Source organism: Miscanthus floridulus, chromosome 5 (assembly GCF_019320115.1).
Source record: "Miscanthus floridulus cultivar M001 chromosome 5, ASM1932011v1, whole genome shotgun sequence".
Taxonomy (NCBI): domain Eukaryota; kingdom Viridiplantae; phylum Streptophyta; class Magnoliopsida; order Poales; family Poaceae; genus Miscanthus; species Miscanthus floridulus.
In genome coordinates this window covers 103,594,896-103,613,197 of record NC_089584.1, presented here as the reverse complement: position 1 = coordinate 103,613,197, position 18,302 = coordinate 103,594,896, and the positions used below count along the sequence as shown (strand labels likewise).

Below are 18,302 nucleotides of genomic sequence, written 5' to 3'. Positions count from 1 at the left end.
TCAAGCCCCACCTGCTACAGAACAGAATGTGTGCTCTATTCTTTACTTATGTTGCTTTATATGCTTTTCATTGTTTGCTCATACCGGCTCCATGTTTCCAACATACCTGTAGATTATCTGACCCTCTGCAATACCAATCAATTGTTGATGCTGAATAAACATTATTTATGATAAACTGGATAAATGTGTGAAATCGAGTGTTTTTAGTATTTTTGTTAGGTATATTATATCTCTTACAAAAGCGTATGGTTTACCACAAAATTCTAAACACAATACATAGACACGGGTGCGGGTGTCTGTGTCAGGGTTGGGCTCGCTTGGACACCCTTCTCAAACATCATCGTCCCTATTGCACGGTTTAGCAAATTTTCTTTATTGGCGCACGAAAGAAATTGACGTCGAAGATTTCTTCTCGTCAACATAGGCCCCGTTCGCTTAGCTGAAAAAATAAGCTGAAACACTGTTCTGGCTGATTTGTTGTGAGAGAACAACACTGTTCCGGCTGAAAAAACAAGCTGAAAAAACGAATTATAAAAGAAGCGAACAGGGCCCTAGAACATTATCTTAACCGTATCACGGAAAGGATATCAGAGATTTCTTCCTATCGAAGTAAAACATTATCTTAGCCGAATCACAACAGTCGAGTTAGTGAGCCTGCGACGCCGTGCTCTCTGCTAATTTCATAAACTTTGCCTTTTGAATTAAATGTTACTATAACTTCGGTATTTAATTTTATAGTATTATTATCTTATTATACGATCCGTGTGTTTTTAGTATAAAAGTTTAGTCGTCCCGTAACCGCGTAAGAACACAAACCTAGTGCGTACGAACACAAACCTAGTAAAAAAACAAAGGTCTGCCTTGATTCCTGAAACGTGAAATGCTTCGCTGGGACTAGGGCCGCCTCCGAGGCTTCAACCTGTCAACCAGCAAAGAGAGGAGCTCCACATCGGACAGCATCCAGGCCCTACCGTCCAGTGGGACGTAAGAAAGACACCCGGATCCTGCCCTCTCCTCACCTTCTCCGCTCCCGTTTCCGGATCCTTGCGTTTCCGACTCCGATCCAGCCCAGCACCGCACCGCACCGCACCGCGCCGCGCGAGCACGTCGGGCGCCGGTGCGGCAGGCGAGATCCGAGAGCACTCCTCCCCCGCGCCCCCGCAACCGCATGGCCGCCGCTGGCCGCAGATAGAGAGGCGCAGCGGGGGCGTGCAGATCCAGATCCGGTGGGCGGCGAGGACGAGATCGCCCCCCACCACCATGGCGGGCGCCGTGTCGGCGCTCTTCCTGCTGGACATCAAGGGCCGCGTCCTCGTCTGGCGCGACTATCGCGGCGATGTCTCCGCGCTCCAGGCCGAGCGCTTCTTCACCAAGCTCCTCGACAAGGACGTAAGTGGCCGATCGGCCTTCTCACCTTGCCTGTTGTCTACTCCTGAGATCCATGCGACGCTGGTGCTGACTTCTCGTGGAATGGGTAGGGCGACTCGGAAGTGCACTCGCCTGTGGTCTACGACGACGCCGGCGTCACGTACATGTTCATCCAGCACAACAATGTCTTCCTCCTCACAGCCGCTCGCCAGAACTGCAACGCGGCCAGCATCCTCCTCTTCCTCCACCGTGTCGTAGATGTACGTGCCCTCGCCCCCCTGTTTGAAGTGAATCGTTGATGACATTGTACCACTTGTTCATGCGACCTGTGCGTGAGTACAGGTGTTTAAGCACTACTTCGAGGAGCTGGAAGAGGAGTCGCTCAGAGATAACTTTGTCACTGTGGTAAGCAAATTTCCAAGTACTCTGTTTGATGTGCTGTTACTGGGACTTGACAGAATGGGGCGCCCATTTTGTGCTTACAGTATGAGTTGCTTGATGAGATGATGGATTTTGGGTACCCACAATACACGGAGGCGAAGATCTTGAGTGAGTTCATCAAGACAGATGCATACAGGATGGAGGTCACGCAGCGTCCACCCATGGCCGTGACAAATGCTGTGTCATGGAGGAGTGAGGGGATCCGGTACAAGAAGAATGAAGTATGTTGATTTACTATTTACTATCTCTCTTTTTAATGCAGGCAATCAGTTCTGTGATGGTACTTGACAAACCACCACACTTTGTATCTACAGGTCTTCTTGGATGTAGTGGAGAGTGTTAACATTCTAGTTAACAGCAATGGGCAGATTGTGAGATCAGATGTGGTTGGGGCACTGAAGATGCGAACATATTTGAGGTGAGTTTGCATTGTCAGCTTTATGACATCATCTTGCTAAACATTATTAAAGACTTAAAGCAACTTATCATGTGATCACACAACTAAATAAGTGTGACATAATTTAAGCCCTTGTAGAATACTGTTATTCAAACAAGCGATCAATTTATTGTCAATCTAAATTTTTTTATAGAAAACAGCTTGCATTGCTATGGGCGAATTTGTTCCTGAGATCTACTGATTTATGCTGGATTGGGATAGCACACCAGTGCTTTTATTACTATGGCCTCTCTTTGTTATGATGTAGATTAGTGCTCGAAACATATGAAATTTTTAAATTGAAACTTACTTGTCCAGTGTTACTAATTCTGAGTTATTTTTCGTGCTACCTTATATGCTCAAATCTTTGTTCAGGGTATTTATTTTGTAATTCTGTTTCACTTCTGCTGTTTTTTTTTTTGTTTTCCTATTTGATGGAACCTGCTTGGAACTTCCATTTTACATGACTTAATTGCTTCATTTTTGTTTCTTTTCTTTTGGAAGCTTGTATATTTTCCTAGCCTTGAAGAGTCTCCATCTTTATTTTCCTTGCAAGCTATTGATAGTTTTGTCATGCTTATGGGGTATAAGTTTATCACCGTACAAGTCTTGAAATAAGTCACAGAGAACACAATGAATACCCTGGTATTGCCAGTTATGCATATTGTAGGGATGGAATTTTATTAACACTGTAAATATTTTGATATAATGTTCATTAGCGCAATTGCTTTTGTCAACTTCAAAGTTTACTTAAGCAGAAAATGTCTCCTCACTGAATTCTTAGATAATAGACATATATTGATCTTAGGAGTATACATTGTATTCCCTTCTGTAAATACTTGTATTGATAACTGGAAATAATATATATTCATAAGCGAGTTAACAAAAGTTGAAACCTCCATCAGCAATCACTATCTAACAATAAAACGTCAAAAAGAAGGTTTAGATGTCTTTACTAGGGTGAGTATACTACAGGAAGTTGATTAGTTGTGAGGTCAATAATTTATTTATGTAGCCCTAAAAATGTTTTAATGATTTTTTATATCCAGTATTCAGATAGATGTTTACTTGTCAAACCATGAAGTGAGATAAACTTGAAAGGTGTAAAACACATAGTTTATGCTCATAATGTTTGTACTGCACCTAATTCTTATTTGTGTGGTACTACCTCCGTCTTCAAAAGAGTGTCATTCTAATTTTTCGAGGAGTCAATGAATCAAGTTTGACCAAATATATACAAAAAAATACTAATATCTATTAGGTTAATAAGTATCATTATTAAATTATGGAACATATTTTCATAATTAATCTATTTGGAGATATGAAGGGCGGGCCTGGTGCAAGCGGTAGAGTCTTACCGCCTGTGACCGGAAGGTCCCGGGTTCGAGTCGCGGTCTCCTCGCATTGTACAGGCGAGGGTAAGGCTTGCCACTGACACCCTTCCCCAGACCCCGCACAGAGCGGGAGCTCTCTGCACTGGGTACGCCCTTTTAATCTATTTGGAGATATAAATGTTGATAATATTTTATATAAATAGATGTTCATTTGATGTATTTAGTTAGTACGTGTATTTAGTCCAAACCTAGAATGACACTCTTTCAGGGACGGAGATAGTATTTAGTTAATACATATTGGTTGTGTTTCTGTTTTAATATATGTTGAGAATAGCTGGACTGGAGACTCATGGCCTACTCCCTCTGTCCCAAAATAGAAGTCGTTCTCGCTTCCCGAGAAGTCAACCTTTTTGAACTTTAGCCAATTATATATAAAAGAATATTAATATTTATAATACATAATTAGTATCATTAGATAGATCGTTAAATATACTTTCATGATAAACTTATTTGGAGATATAAATGTTGCACGCATTTTCTACAAACCTAGTTAAAGTTGAAAAAGTTTGACCTGCACGTATCTCATAACGACTTTCTTTCTGGAACGGAGGGAGTACTTTAAAAACAAGATGTATGCAATGAGAATGGTTTTCTGATTTTCATTTGATGTATTCTTCTTCATGATATTGAAGGTGAACCTGCCAGCTAGGGTTTTTGAACTACTCATTTTACGCAGTCACACTTAATATTCTTCTCGCATTCAGATATACACACATCTGTAGCCCTAACAGTGAGACATTTTGAAACAGTGGAATGCCGGAATGCAAACTTGGCTTGAATGATAGGGTTCTTTTGGAGGCTCAAGGCAGAGCAACTAAAGGAAAAGCAATAGACCTTGATGATATCAAATTTCATCAGTAAGCAAAAAATATTGCTCTTTTCTTCACCAAATCTGTTGCATCACTAATTTAGCGTGACCATTCTCCTTTCTCCTTTTTAGGTGTGTACGTTTGGCTAGATTCGAGAATGATAGAACTATATCGTTCATACCTCCTGATGGATCTTTTGATCTAATGACATACAGGCTTAGCACTCAGGTTCTCTTCCTGATCAACTGTGGAATGCTTTATAGAAGATATGAAATGTTTTCACTTTATCGTTTTCACATGCATGTCTTTATTTGATGTCCTTTAGGTAAAACCTCTTATCTGGGTCGAAGCACAGATTGAGAAACATTCTAGAAGCCGTATAGAACTCATGGTGAAGGCAAGGAGTCAGTTCAAGGAAAGAAGGTGAGCGCTATTTACAAAAGCAAGATTTGCTTGTGTGACAGGAATGGGCTTTTTTTAAAGAATGGGTTTCTTTTTTCCATTTACAGCACAGCAACAAATGTTGAAATTGAAGTGCCTGTTCCTTCAGATGCCACAAACCCAAATATAAGAACTTCAATGGGTTCTGCTGCATATGCTCCTGAGAGAGATGCAATGGTCTGGAAAGTAAAATCATTCCCTGGTGGCAAGGTAATTACTATCCAATTCCAAATTAATTCTTTTTTTCCATGTTCATTGCTATTTTGAAGTGTGCTAATGTGCTGAAGCAATCCATCTTATAGGAATACATGTGCAGAGCAGAATTTAGTCTTCCTAGTATAACAGCGGAAGAAGGGGCCCCAGAAAAGAAGGCGCCGATACGAGTGAAATTTGAGATACCATATTTCACCGTATCAGGTATTCAGGTAATAAGTTTGCTGTTTGAAGATATTTGTATATTGTTCTACTTCCTCCGTTCAAAATTATAAGATGTTTTGGCTTTTAGATACATTGCTTTTACTATGTAGCTAGACACCTAGACATAGTGTACATCTAAGTTCATAGCAAAAGCTGTGTATCTAGAAAATCCAAAACGTCTTATAATAATTTGTAATGGAGGGAGTAGCATTCTATCTATGGTATCTTATCTGGAATCTTCAGCCACTGAATGGTGCACTATATTGTCTATTGTGCAGGTCCGTTATCTGAAGATAATTGAAAAGAGTGGTTACCAGGCACTCCCCTGGGTTAGATATATCACAATGGCTGGCGAATATGAGCTGAGACTTATATGAGTTTTCTCTTTTCTGGCTGCTGGAAGACATTGATGAAGCTGGAAGATACATATTTGCTCGAGACACAGCAACCAGTTGGCATTTGGATGCTAGCCTGGAAGTCTTCTGCCGACCATACAAGGTTTTCCCCCCCTGGGGCTTGTTCATCTTGTTAGGCTCACCTTACCTTGGTTATTGTAAGTTACCCATCAAGTATAGTTTTGGAAAAAAGGATAATTTTAATTTTCAGTTCACTTGTATTATTATTGATTTATTTTTGTGGGTACCAAACTTGGATTTGTTTCATTCTGTATTACACGGACTGATTTGACTTCAACAAAACAGTGCCATAACTGGGTGATGATTCTGGACTGCAGGTTGAAACAATTTTGCTCTTCTTTACTGTAAATGTCGTTGTCATGTATCCAGGCAAAAGAAAGGAAACCTACCAAAACTTATTATGACATCTTTAGTTTCAACTATTTTTGTTTCCATTTCGAGAGGTCAACGACGCTGGTTCGTTTGTACCATGCGAAGTCCCTATTATGCTATTTCTTTGCATATTCTAAGAAAGGTCAGTGTGTCATGGTCTCAGAGTTGAGAATCCTTTTCATTTTGTAAACCCGTCGTATACATCACATTTGCTGGAGTGGAACGATACTAAGTTTCGTTTCAATATATGGATTGAAGTGGATACGAGGGTTTCCAGACAAGCCTTACCACCGTGTGATTGGTCGGTCAACGTATGTTTTCGAAGTCTACTGGGAGAGGTTATTTCGTCGCAGTAGCGAGGAGACGCTGCAAAACATTCTCATGCATATCTCCTTTGCGCTGGATTCTCATGCATATTTCCTTTGCGTTTTTTATCCTGGATCCTATGGAATTTGGATCCCCCCTCACTCTCTCTCCCCTGGGGCATGGATTTTGTGAGATCCTTGTTCGATTTCGTTTACGGCCCTTTCACGGAGTTTGTTCTCCAGGACCTTCCAATCCAGCATGTCTTGTCCCGCGACAGCTTCATCCGTGCCATGTCTAGGGAGATCGTTGATGCACAATCATGTCGCTGCTCTGCCGTTGGCGCCGTCGTGCCCTGACCTGTTGACTTCGCCTCTGCGATTGCGAGAAACGCAAGCGAGCAAAGGTCCCTGAAAGTGACACCTTCCAATGCATGCCATGGCTGAGACCTGAGAGTTTTGAACTTTTTTTTTTTGAAATAGAGTTTTGGGCTTTTTTATCTCTCAAACACGGGGCTTCCAGTGGACATCAGCGCTCTGTGGCCTGTGGGACACTGGGACCTGCAGCACCTCAGACGTTTGACACACAAACCTCGTCGCGCTGCCACAGGAGGTTGGGACGCTCGGATGAGGTTCTTGCAGCTTTCGTGGACGCCGCTCCTACGAGTCGTTCCCGGCGGACTGATATCCTGTCTCATGCAGTTGCGAGCGTTGCACATGTATTTCAGCTATGCTGACTGAGTGACCGGTACACGGTCGGCAGCGCCAATATCGACGAGCTATATAGAGAGAGAGAGCCTGTGGCAGTTGCGGTCGCTGGACCTCACGGTACAGACGGAGGCGCTCAGGAGGCTCGCCACATCTGCGCAGCTCGGCGCTTCCACTCGCCGTCTGCACCTGTCCAGATGCCAATACCGGGGGGATTCAGGTTGCCGGCTGGCCGGCTGGCCGGCTGGGGCAGTCTGGAGGAACATGAACGCGTTGCAGTGGCTCCGCGTCTCTAACTGTAAATGTATATTCGTTGGCACCCTCATCGGCTGGTCAAGCGCTCCGGGTGGGACTCTCGCGGTCTAGGTTCGATCCCCCATGGAGCGAATTACAATGCCGGTGGTAAAAAACCCTCCTCGTTGTCCTGCATTACCCAATTTTCTATAAATTAGGGCATTTTTAGATCCATTAGCACTAAAATTAGCAGCTACAATTAGTACTAATGGATTCAAACAAACCTGCTAATGATTAGCTAAAGGGCTACTAACTATTAGTTTTATCAGAAGGTTTGGAGTTGTTAATAGGTGCTAATAGTTTATATACACCTTCAACTCACAGTCCGACCACATATTAGCAGCCAGATCCAAACAGTCTCCTGCTAAAAAAATGCTAATGGATCTAAACAAGTCTTCAATAAGCTTGGCATTGTTAGTAGGTATGACCAGAAATGAAGGCATACCTTATGTGTTTGCCAATAATGGGTAGAATAACCAACAAAATAAATCTAACGTTAGTTCAGAAAAATCAACTTTTTTTGAGTCCTCCAATAACTTCTTTAATTAGATCTTCAAATATTGTCATACTTTATTATAGATTTCTCGCTAGTCAAAAATAAAAAGTGATTAACTCTCTAGAGTGTGTATAAGATATAGAAAATTTATTGTAGGGTGAAAAGATTCAGAAAGTGATGATTTTTTTTTCAAATGATTTTCTAAATGATAATTTAGAAAGTGAGTTTTTGGGTTGTACTATCCATGCTTAGAAGATTTTCAACTCCAATTGCGTTTCTCTATTGGGTTTGCTAGCGCCCGGACGTCTGAACGGATGGGGCATCCAGATGCCCACGCCTGCAGTCATTTTTCCGCACTATTTCGTGCAAACATGTAGGGTCCGCGTCGCCACGAACGTCACCAGCATCGATAAGAGAGGAGAAGGCAGCGGATGCCTAGTCGACGCCGGGAGGAGGAGACACATCGAGGTGAGGCAGCAAAAGGCAAAGAGTGAGATGCAACACCCGATCTACTATGAAAATATTCAGCTGCAACACTTGCAGCAAACGTCTGAAAGCAGATGAAACAATAGAAACATGCATCTGAAACACTTGCAAAAACACCTAAAAACACTTACCATTGCAAAAACATACGCAATATCTAGATAAAATACTTGGAAACATAATGTGTAAAACATATGCAACATCCAGATAAACACACTTGCAACATACGTATGAGAAAACAGATAAAATATTGGGAATAGAATCTTGCCGTGTACAACCATTACAACATATGCAGCATCTCGATTTAATTTTGCAACACCCTTATGAAACATTTGCAACATAGCTCTAAAACATCTGAAACACTTGAAACAGACGCTTGCAATATGCACTCTCAAGCGCAATATCTACTTGCTGTTTGGACGAAAATGGAGGCTCGTCGACACGGAGCTCGACACCGGCGTGGAGCTCGATGCTAAGGAGTGGCGCGGGGTCGCCGATGTGGAGCTCATTGGCGGCACAGACCTCGACAAGTGCTACGACAGGCGGATGGAGCGCCGCCACAACGGGAGGCGCAATTTCGAGCGGGGGCACGCGGCATAGGATCGCGGCGGGGGCTCGCGAACGAGGTCGGCGTGGGCAAGGGCAAGCCTACCCCGCAAGCAGGGGCAACGCAAAGCAAGCGGGCAACGTGGGTGGGGTCCGTCTGGACGGACGCCTTGTCAGGAGCGTTACCGTTTCTTTAGTCCCGAAAAACACCTATATATGCTGAAAGTGATTATAATAAACATAAGCATAAGCCTATTATAAATGCACTGCAGCTCCCCATGGCAAATGTACAACAGAGCATTATACACTAGCAGCGATACACATAATAAACATACATGTATGGAATGTACCATGCTTGCACCGCGTGTCTTTGTCAATGCATGTATGCAAGTGGCGGCCTAGCTAGAGTGTCTTGTTAGGTTGATCTCTACCAAATTGGCCCAACGGCTAATTGAGCCCTTGATCTGTGCCCTGATCAGGGGCTCCCAACCTATCTATGGTTGGTGGGTCTCCGTCGCACAGCGCCATAAAAAGGAGGTGAGGGGCCGGGGTACAAGGCATGAGGTTCACCTGAGCCGCCACAAATCCCACCTACATCCTAACCCTAAGCCAATCTAGAGGGAGGGCGCTGCCAGCGACAGGAAGCCGCCACCACCTTGTCTTCACCGCCGCCACTGCGACCGCGCCTCCACTGCGATGTCCACACCGTCGCCAAACTCCACTGCTACTCTACGCCTTCACCACGTCATCGACACCAACGCCATGGCCGGCTTGTCTACCTCAAAGGTGACCGATGGTTTGCTAACACCGCATCCCTCTCTCTATTTCCTAGCACTAGTTCATATTCTAGGGTTTACCATATCCTAAATTCAAGTTCATACATGCTAGATCTGCTGGTAGTCGATCCTAATGATCTATCAATGGTATCAAAGCCTTACTAGACGTAGATCTAGCTTTTGGGGTAGACCAGATCAAGAAAGTAGAAGGAGGGGTTTCGATTTGTGAATCAGATCAAAACCCTAACCCTAACCCTAACCCTATAAGGGAAACTAACAGAGAGGGGGAGGAACCTACCTAGTTTCTTCATCACCATCGACACCGCCACGCGCAGGAAGAAGGACCCACCGTGCGCCTCGCCGGCAGACGAGAAGAAAGCGCCGCGCCCACGAGCATCGGCTAAGGGGCCTATGGTGGCGCTGCTGTTCCTCTTTCTCTCCGACCGCCATGGTTTTGGTTGAGAAAGGGAGAGAAAGGCGGCCGCCACGGCATAGAGAGAGAAGGGAGAAGAGCAAATGAAGTTAGGGTTCGGGAGTGTAACACCCTCGGTGTTACACCCTAAATCATTAACTAAAACATGTCATGAGCATCATGTTTATGTGTTAATGCATGTGATATAATGTGTAGATAAATTTCTTGTAACTTAAAATGATCAATAAAAATGTTAAATGAAAGTTGATTCAATAGCTCATATATATCAAGTAGGGTTGAAAACTAATTTTTATTAAGCAAAAATACTATAGAACATGTGTGTGATACTTAAATAAAGTTTGAAGTAAAAACTTTGTAGATGACAGTGAAATACTTGCTGTCAAAAAATGATATTACTAGCTAATATTTTTACTAGCCTAGAAATTGCAAATTGAAATCAAGTTCAGCTCAAAACTTAGAAAAATTTCTAAGTTTGTCAACAGCTAGACATTGTTATGTTTAGCAAATTATTTGGAGAGATTGGGTTAAGGGGTTGTCGACGAAATATGGTCGGCAGTCTACCTAGGGGTATGCCCAAGGTAGTAGATTGTCGGTAGACAGATGCGCAAGCCACAAACAAGATGGTGACGCAAGACAGACACGAGGTTTTATCTAGGTTCGGCCGCCAAGAAGGCGTAATACCTACGTCCTGCGTCTGATTGTATTGCTGTATGTCAATGAGAGATGTTTTTTAGAGGGGTCCCCTGCCCGCCTTATATAGTCTGGGGGGCAGGGTTACAGATCTAAAAACCAATCCTAGCCAGTTACAATTGCCATAGGTGGCCGGATAAGGATTCCTATTCTAACCGACCAGGATCTTACTTGATCTCCAAATCTATCTTGACTCCTTGCGCAGGACTCCGAATAGGTTGGCCGAGCCACGCGTCGTCTTCTAGTGGACCGAACCTCCTGATCTAGGTCGGTCCAAGCCTAGCCATAAGGGTATAGGGGTTAATACCCCCACAGCTAGTCCCCGAGCACTATGTATTATGCTGTGACACACTGTTCGATCTCCTTCGACTAATGCGATCTGTCTTCATGTCATCTCCAACTGATTGAAACATTGACCAATCAAATGCGTCAGCATTCTGATCAAGACAGAGGGCAGTAGACCACGATTATAGCCGAAGATTCCGGTTGTCCGAAGAATACATGGTGCTCTTAAAGAAAAAAGAAAAAGATTTCTTTCCTTATCAAGTGTGTCCACTTGTATTTCTGATAAGAAATGTAAGTGACCTTGAACAGTAGTAACTCTGGCAATCAGTCAAAGCGTAGGGGTCGATAAAATAAACACATTCACCGCAAGGTGAAGTATGCCCACTTAGTCCCCGAGCCTGGTAGTAGGTGACGTAGGCACGTGGTGCCAGGGTCTAAAAAGAATTTGCACTGAAGTTAAGAATTCAGTCGTCGTACAATCAATACGAGATGCACCGACAGGTACATCGTACCGATGTAGTCCTCGAGCTTGCTGGAAGGAGAAGTATAAGCCTTGTAGCAAGGTCCAAATAAATGCCTCTCGACTGTATGTGAGTACACGTCACATGTAGCCGAGGAGAGCAGTCGCCAAGCACTCTTCGAAACAGTCCCCGAGCATGGTAGTGGTCGGAGCAGTCCCCGAGCACTGTAGTGGTCTGGGCAGTCCCCGAGCACTGTAGTGGTCTGGGCAGTCCCTGAGCATGGTAGTGGTCTGGACCATCCTTGAGCACGATTCATGCAGCGAAGAAACGAATGCCGCTTGTACTACTATTTGGTGTATTTATTCATCTTCTTACTTTGTCAAGTCCAATCTGACACGCCTGGTCAAAAAAGCAGACGTGTATAGCACGTCATACTGTCTTCTTGTCCTTTCAAGCAAACAGTCGCTTGGCACCTGTAAGGAGGTGCATCAGTGTGGGCCCTCTCACACTAGCAATGAAGAGGCACATACACTAATAACGAAGGGGTGCATATATTGGCATAGATCTCGAGGTTGTGAAAACAATCGTCTGCGGCGCGTGCGCACGTCCCCCAAGAATCTCGGGCAGACAAAACGGCGGAACTCTTGGTTATTTATAATATAGAACTGGGAAGTTACTTTTTACCAATCCCCATTACCATTCGCCGCCACAACCTTCTTCTTTCTCTTACCAACCCTAATACCTCCGAGATCATCACCAATCATCCCTCCACCGTATCCACCTCCTTAGCAAGGGCGGATTCATGGCGAAGAGTGACGTATAGAAGAAAGCCGGAGTCATGGTGAAGGAGTGGTGGAAGTCAAGAAGCAACGAGTAGACCATCGAAGACCTCGTCATCATGGGAGTACTCCACAACAAGGCACTCACAGGATGGCGCACACCGGGAGGAGAAGGGTACCCCGATCCACAACCAGGTGAGATTGTGGTTTTCGAAGATTTCTTCAAGCGGGGTTTTGGGGTTCTAGTGCACCCTTTCCTTCAGGGGCTCTGTTTGTATTACGAGATTGGGATTTGCAATCTGTATCCCAACTCGATTCTTCTTGTCTCCACCTTCATTCATCTTTGTGAAGCATATGGAGGCTTCTAGCCCCACTTCAACTTCTTTCGCCATCTTTTCTGTCTGCGGAAGAAAGGGAGCGGTGGCTCGAAGATAGCTGGAGGTGTGTACCTCAATCTGCGTGATGGGATGAAGGCCCAGTATTTGCACTGCCCCTGGAACACATCGCTGGACGACTGGTACAAGAAGTGGTTCTACATCCGTGAAGAACCAAACACGATCACACTGTGCGACTTGGGGTTCATTCCGGAGAAGAAGAACAGCTGGTCGGAGAAGCCTGAGCACTTGGAACAGATCTTAGAACTTCTTGGGATGATCCCGTGGAAGAAACTAGACTGTCTGAGCGTGGTCGGGAACTTCATTAGCCGAAGGATCCAGCCCTACCAGAGGAGGGTACATCCTGGCTACGAGTACCAAGGTCGCGCAGACCCAACGAGGACCAGACAAGAGGCGCTTGACAAGATAGAAGTCAAAGCCAGGATTAGAGAGCTATTCAACTTAGCTGATCCGAATTATGTCAGGTTGAGCGACATCGAGCATGCTTTCAAGCTGGCCTGACCTCCCCCAAAGGTAAATTATGCTGCCTTGTACCCGTAGTGTTATGTTGTAATAGAAGCTTACTGTGTTATCGCCTTTATGTTTCCTAGATTAATGGTCGTGACAGAGCAGTAGTGTTCGTGTCTCCACCCCCTAGTGTGGATTGGCCACAAGTTGCCGGCCCAACCGCCCAGACCAGTGTCGGGATCAAAAACATTGACTAGGCCGTACTCGGAGTTGGGGAGGAGGCAACGGTCAGAGCTGCCGGTAAGCGGCCGGCGGCCAGCAAGCGTTGTCAGGCCATCTTTACATTATTAGATGATGAAATAGAGGATGTAGACATCTTTCAACTTGTCCCTTGAAAGAGGAGGAGGCAACTGGAGTCAACGGAGCAGGGTGGCTCCTCCGTGCCAGTGGGACTCGCATCGCCGACCACTACGACGCGGAGGACAAGCGACGAAGGGGTCGAGCACCAAGCCCCGGCACCGGTGCTGGTTGTAGAGGGAGACCAGGTGGCACCCGCAGAGCACGTGGAGTAGGCACGGTCAAAGAGACATGCATTCACCACATCATGCCGTGCTTCCAACATGTAAGTATTTGTAACCTTGATGTAAGCTTACAATTTATAGTGATTACTATTGTCTTCTGAACTTATCTCGGATATATTAGGTCGGCGTCCACCGAAAATCCCGACCAACTAGCTGGGAGTGGTGTGGCTCCGCCAGCAGTGTCAGAGAAAACTACCCAGCAGCCAGCTATGGAGGAAGCTATAGCAGAAAGTCCACCGGAGCTTTAGCAGACGAGCGGCCAGACAACAGTCCCCGAGTAGTTGGCCGAGGGGAGAGCCAAGCCAAGTACAGGTGCCCCGAGAACTAACCCTACTGAGGGGGATACTTCAGTGCCAAGAGTAACAGACCAAACCAAGGAGCAGCAGCCGGAGGTGGCATAGAGCACGTTTGCCGATGCTACGGCCCGTGGGAAGGCCATAGTGATCGTAGAAGCTGCAAACTCTGGACCAGCACCGCTGCCCGAAGAAGAGGCCAAAGAGGATGAAGTAGAGGAGGTCCTGGGCCGTCCCCAGGACAAGCGACAACATGTATATGTGTCGCGCTGGCAAAACGACCAATGGGTTATGCATGAGGAAATCCCAGAGGTCGAAGAGACCATGAAAGTTGAACGAGCGGCAAAACGTCTGGTGACAGAAGTCCAGGTATGTTTTGCTTGACCACTTGATCCTGCTATCCAATCAAACTGTCTGACTTAACTTTTTTACATGTAGGACTTAATGAAGACCGCAAGGTACTGAAAGAAGTGCTTCGACCAGATTGAGGGGATCACAGCAAGCAATAAAGAACTGGCGGCCGAGGTGGAATGCTTGCGCCACCAACTTGAAGCCACCAACTAGGAGAGGATGGAGCAAGAGGCACAGAACCAGAACCTGGTCGTCCAGCTCAGTAACAAAGAGCAGGAAAAAACAAGTAGGTTGTCCCTTTATCACAACAAGTGCATGACACGTGTTGTTGCATTGTTGGTAGTTACAGCTGTAGTGTAGGCTTAGAAGCCGAAGTAGTCTATCTCCAAGAGGAGAATAGCCATGTGGCCGTAGAGTGTGGTCGCCTAAAGGAGGACAACAAGAAACTGGCGCACGACCAGTCGCAACTCTAGGACCGCACAACTAAGATGAAGGAGGAACTAAAAAGTAAGTGTTCTAGACCACCTTGCTCACTCTGTTGCCCACCTTATCTTATCGTGGCGTGACATTTTAATGTATTGTGCGGTTTGTAGTTTTAAAAGTCAATGCCAAGAAGCATCTGGAAGCCATGATGAAAGATCGTGACGGCTGGAAGGCGCGATGCCTAGAGATCACCGAGGATCGGGACACATGGAAGAACCAGTGCCAGGAAGTGGTAACTGGCATTTTGCCCATCCTCAACCTTATCGACCCAGCGCTTATAGAGGAAGTGCCAAGGACGCCGCAACTCAGACTGGTCGAGAGATGCCGAAAGGCATGGGGATGGTTCCAAGAGTTCGTGAAGGAGGTGGGTGAGTACACAGGCGCACATGTGCTAAGCATGGTGTGTGCCCACTACCCCCTGATCGATCTCAAGCGCCTGGAGGCTGGGTACCCGAAGGAGGTAGATCCAGACAAGGCTGAGGAGCTTTGGATGACCCAGCTGGACCTGTCTTCAAAGATAATTGGCGACATTAATCTATGTGGAGGTGGGACAGCACTTGTACAGGGTACGCCATCAACAAGTCAGCTAGAAACGCCATTAGTTGCGAGCCAACTGGCGAAGCCTACGGTCTCGACCAGCCAGGCATCGGCAGGGCCATCCTCTTCAGCTCGACCAGTACAAGAGTCCCCAAGACTCGAGCAGGTTGTCAGAAGCAGTGAGCAGCAGGTACCACGTGCCCCGACCAGCCAACAGGATAGGCTAGAGCTGTAGAAGAAGGACGTAGTTGTGTTATTGTAAACTTGGGCCTCTTCAGGCAAGCTTGTAATAACGTAACTGTATATCATCATAAGCTTGTTTGTTTTGTATAAAACGTATTTAAGCTTGAAACTCATGTTGGTGTAACTAAGTGAGAACATGTTAGTGTTCTGTTTAGTTGTACCAGTTTACTCGACACGTCATCCTGAAAAGTTTGTACGGCCCCGATTTGCCATGTGGTCGGAGTGTGAGGTGCATGACCTGTGCACACACAGACGCAAACAAGTCAAACAAGGGGGACCTACCGATCACCCATAGCGTAGAGAGCAGATCTCGTGCACGCGTTGGGAGGAACCGGAGATAGGGCCTGCTCCGAAAACCCGAGAAGGAATGGTGGTTGGCTTTGACTGGCTAAGTTAGAATAACCGTAAAATTCGAAGTGACACATCAGAGTGGTCGGAGAAACCATAATAGCTTTATTGAATTAAATCAAAAGTACAAGAAGAGTACATATCTTAGTAGTTAAGCATAGAAACGCCTAAGCTTGTTGATGTGCCATGAATTGGGTACGTCTGTACCGTCCAGGTGAGCTAACCTGTAAGACGTTGGTCGTGTGACTTCCTTGATCATGAAGGGCCCTTCCCATGGAGTTGCCAGTTTATGGACACCAGCCTGATTCGTCTTCCACTTTAGGACCAGGTCCCCAACCATGAAGAACCGCTCTTTAACGTTCTTGTTGTAGTACCTGCGCAAAATAGCAAGGTATTTGGCTGTACGTACGCAAGAATCGAGCCGCTTCTCTTCTACACTATTCACTTCTAGCTCCCGTACTTCATTGACCTTGCCTTCGTCGAAGTTCTCTACCCGTGCTGATCTAAAAGCTATATCTACTGGGAGGACTGCCTCAGTGCCGTAAACCATAAAGTATGGTGAGACGCCGGTGTTACGGCTGGGCTGAGTTCTGAGGCCCCAGACCACGGTTGGTAATTCTTTGAGCCATCTTCCGGGAGCTTTATCATTTTCCCTGTACATCCTCTTATTCAATGCGTCCAAAATCATACCATTTGCCCGCTCGACCTGTCCATTAGCTCTAGGGTGTGCCACCAAGACGTATTTTACTACTATGCTCCTTTCATCGTAGAAGTCCCAAAAAGCGTTCCCGATGAACTGAGTACCTAGATCAGTGATGATGCTATTGGGTATGCCAAAGTGGTGGATGACCTGGTCGAGGAACGTGACAGCCTTTTTTGAGGATGCCTGTACCAAAGGCATGTACTCTATACACTTAGAAAATTTGTCGATCAGCACAAAGACACAAGTGAATTTCCTAGGAGCCGGTTTGAAGGGCCCGATCATATCCAGTCCCCAGCATGCAAAGGGCCAAGAGGCTGGTTTTGTCTGGATCTCATGTGCTGGTATGTGGATTCTCTTGGCGAAGAACTGACAACCCTCATAATGGCGAACTAGCTTCTCTGCATCGGCTACTGCTGACGACCAATAGAACCCTGCTCAGAAAGCCTTACTGACCAGCATTCTTGAGGCCACATGGTTGCTGCAGGAGCCAGAGTGGATTTGGTCCAGGAGATGTTCACCATCCTCTTGGGTTATACACTTCATCAAGATTTCCTCCTTTGCGTTCTTGCGCCATAACTTGCCATCGACGAGCAGATACTGCTTACTACGACGCATCAGGTGCTCGTTTTCTGTCTGATCAGTGTAACCGCTGCCATCTGTCAGGTACTTGATGAAAGGTACTCTCCAGTCGGGCTCCTGAGTGGTCAGAGGTGGCTCGGTGGTGCTTGATGCCAGAACCGTAGCCACCAATTGCTGGTCTGGAGGCTTGTCGACTGTGGAATCTTCCTCTTCGATGGAAGGCGTGAGCAGGTCTTGGATGAATACACCATGTGGGACTTTGGCTCAGGATGATCCTAACTTTGACAGCGCATCTGCTGCTTGATTTTTGTCCCAGACCACGTGTGTGTACTCGATGCCATAGAACTTGCCTTCTAGCTTTCTGATCGATTTGTAGTATGCATCCATCTTTTCGCTGGCCGTGTCCTAGTCCTTGTTGAGTTGGTTGATGACCAGAGCCAAGTCTCTGTAGGCATAGAGACATTTAACACCGAGCTCGACCGTAATGCCCAAATCATGTAGGCATGCTTCATATTCGGCGGCGTTATTAGATGTTGGGAAATAAATCCTGAGGACATACCGGAGCTGCTCCTTGGATGGTGACACAAAAAGAACTCCTGCTCCCGCGCCGTCGATGTTGAGAGAGCCATCGAAGTACATCTTCCAATACTCATCGGGCCCCTGAGAGGCAGGCGTGCTTAAGTCTATCCACTCGACGATAAAATCGATAAGTGCCTGAGACTTGATTGTAGTACAGCTTGCAAACTCTAAGGAGAAAGGGCATAGCTCCATTGCCCATTTGACGATGTGCCCGTTTGCATCCTTATTGCGAATAATGTCTCCCAGAGGGTACTCGGTCATGACCACCACACGATATCCGTCGAAGTAATGTCTCAACTTTTAGGATGTTATCAGTATGGCGTAGAGCAGTTTCTGAATCTGTGGGTACCTAGTCTTGGATTCATTGAGTACCTCACTGATGAAATAAATTGGTCGCTGTACCTTGTAGGCGTGGC

The 18,302-nt window shown here is 45.8% G+C and overlaps 1 protein-coding gene across 1 annotated transcript; it reads left to right on the top strand.

Annotated features, from left to right (window-relative positions):
- Positions 1-948: 948 nt before the first annotated feature.
- LOC136450368 (AP-1 complex subunit mu-2) lies at positions 949-6,029 on the top strand. The gene is made up of 11 exons (XM_066450768.1): positions 949-1,389; positions 1,479-1,628; positions 1,711-1,773; positions 1,854-2,030; positions 2,124-2,227; positions 4,389-4,496; positions 4,580-4,676; positions 4,774-4,871; positions 4,958-5,099; positions 5,192-5,314; positions 5,585-6,029. Exons 1-11 carry the CDS (start codon positions 1,261-1,263, stop codon positions 5,681-5,683), a joined length of 1,290 nt encoding a protein of 429 aa, XP_066306865.1. The 5' UTR covers positions 949-1,260; the 3' UTR covers positions 5,684-6,029.
- The last annotated feature ends 12,273 nt before the right edge of the window (positions 6,030-18,302 follow it).

Bases quoted from the DNA above. Each gene is read 5' to 3' on its own strand.
- LOC136450368 (XM_066450768.1), top strand. From the start codon at position 1,261: ATGGCGGGCGCCGTGTCGGCGCTCTTCCTGCTGGACATCAAGGGCCGC. The intron at 1,629-1,710 runs GTACGTGCCCTC...GCGTGAGTACAG, and splicing joins TCCTCCACCGTGTCGTAGAT to GTGTTTAAGCACTACTTCGA. The intron at 1,774-1,853 runs GTAAGCAAATTT...TTGTGCTTACAG, and splicing joins GAGATAACTTTGTCACTGTG to TATGAGTTGCTTGATGAGAT.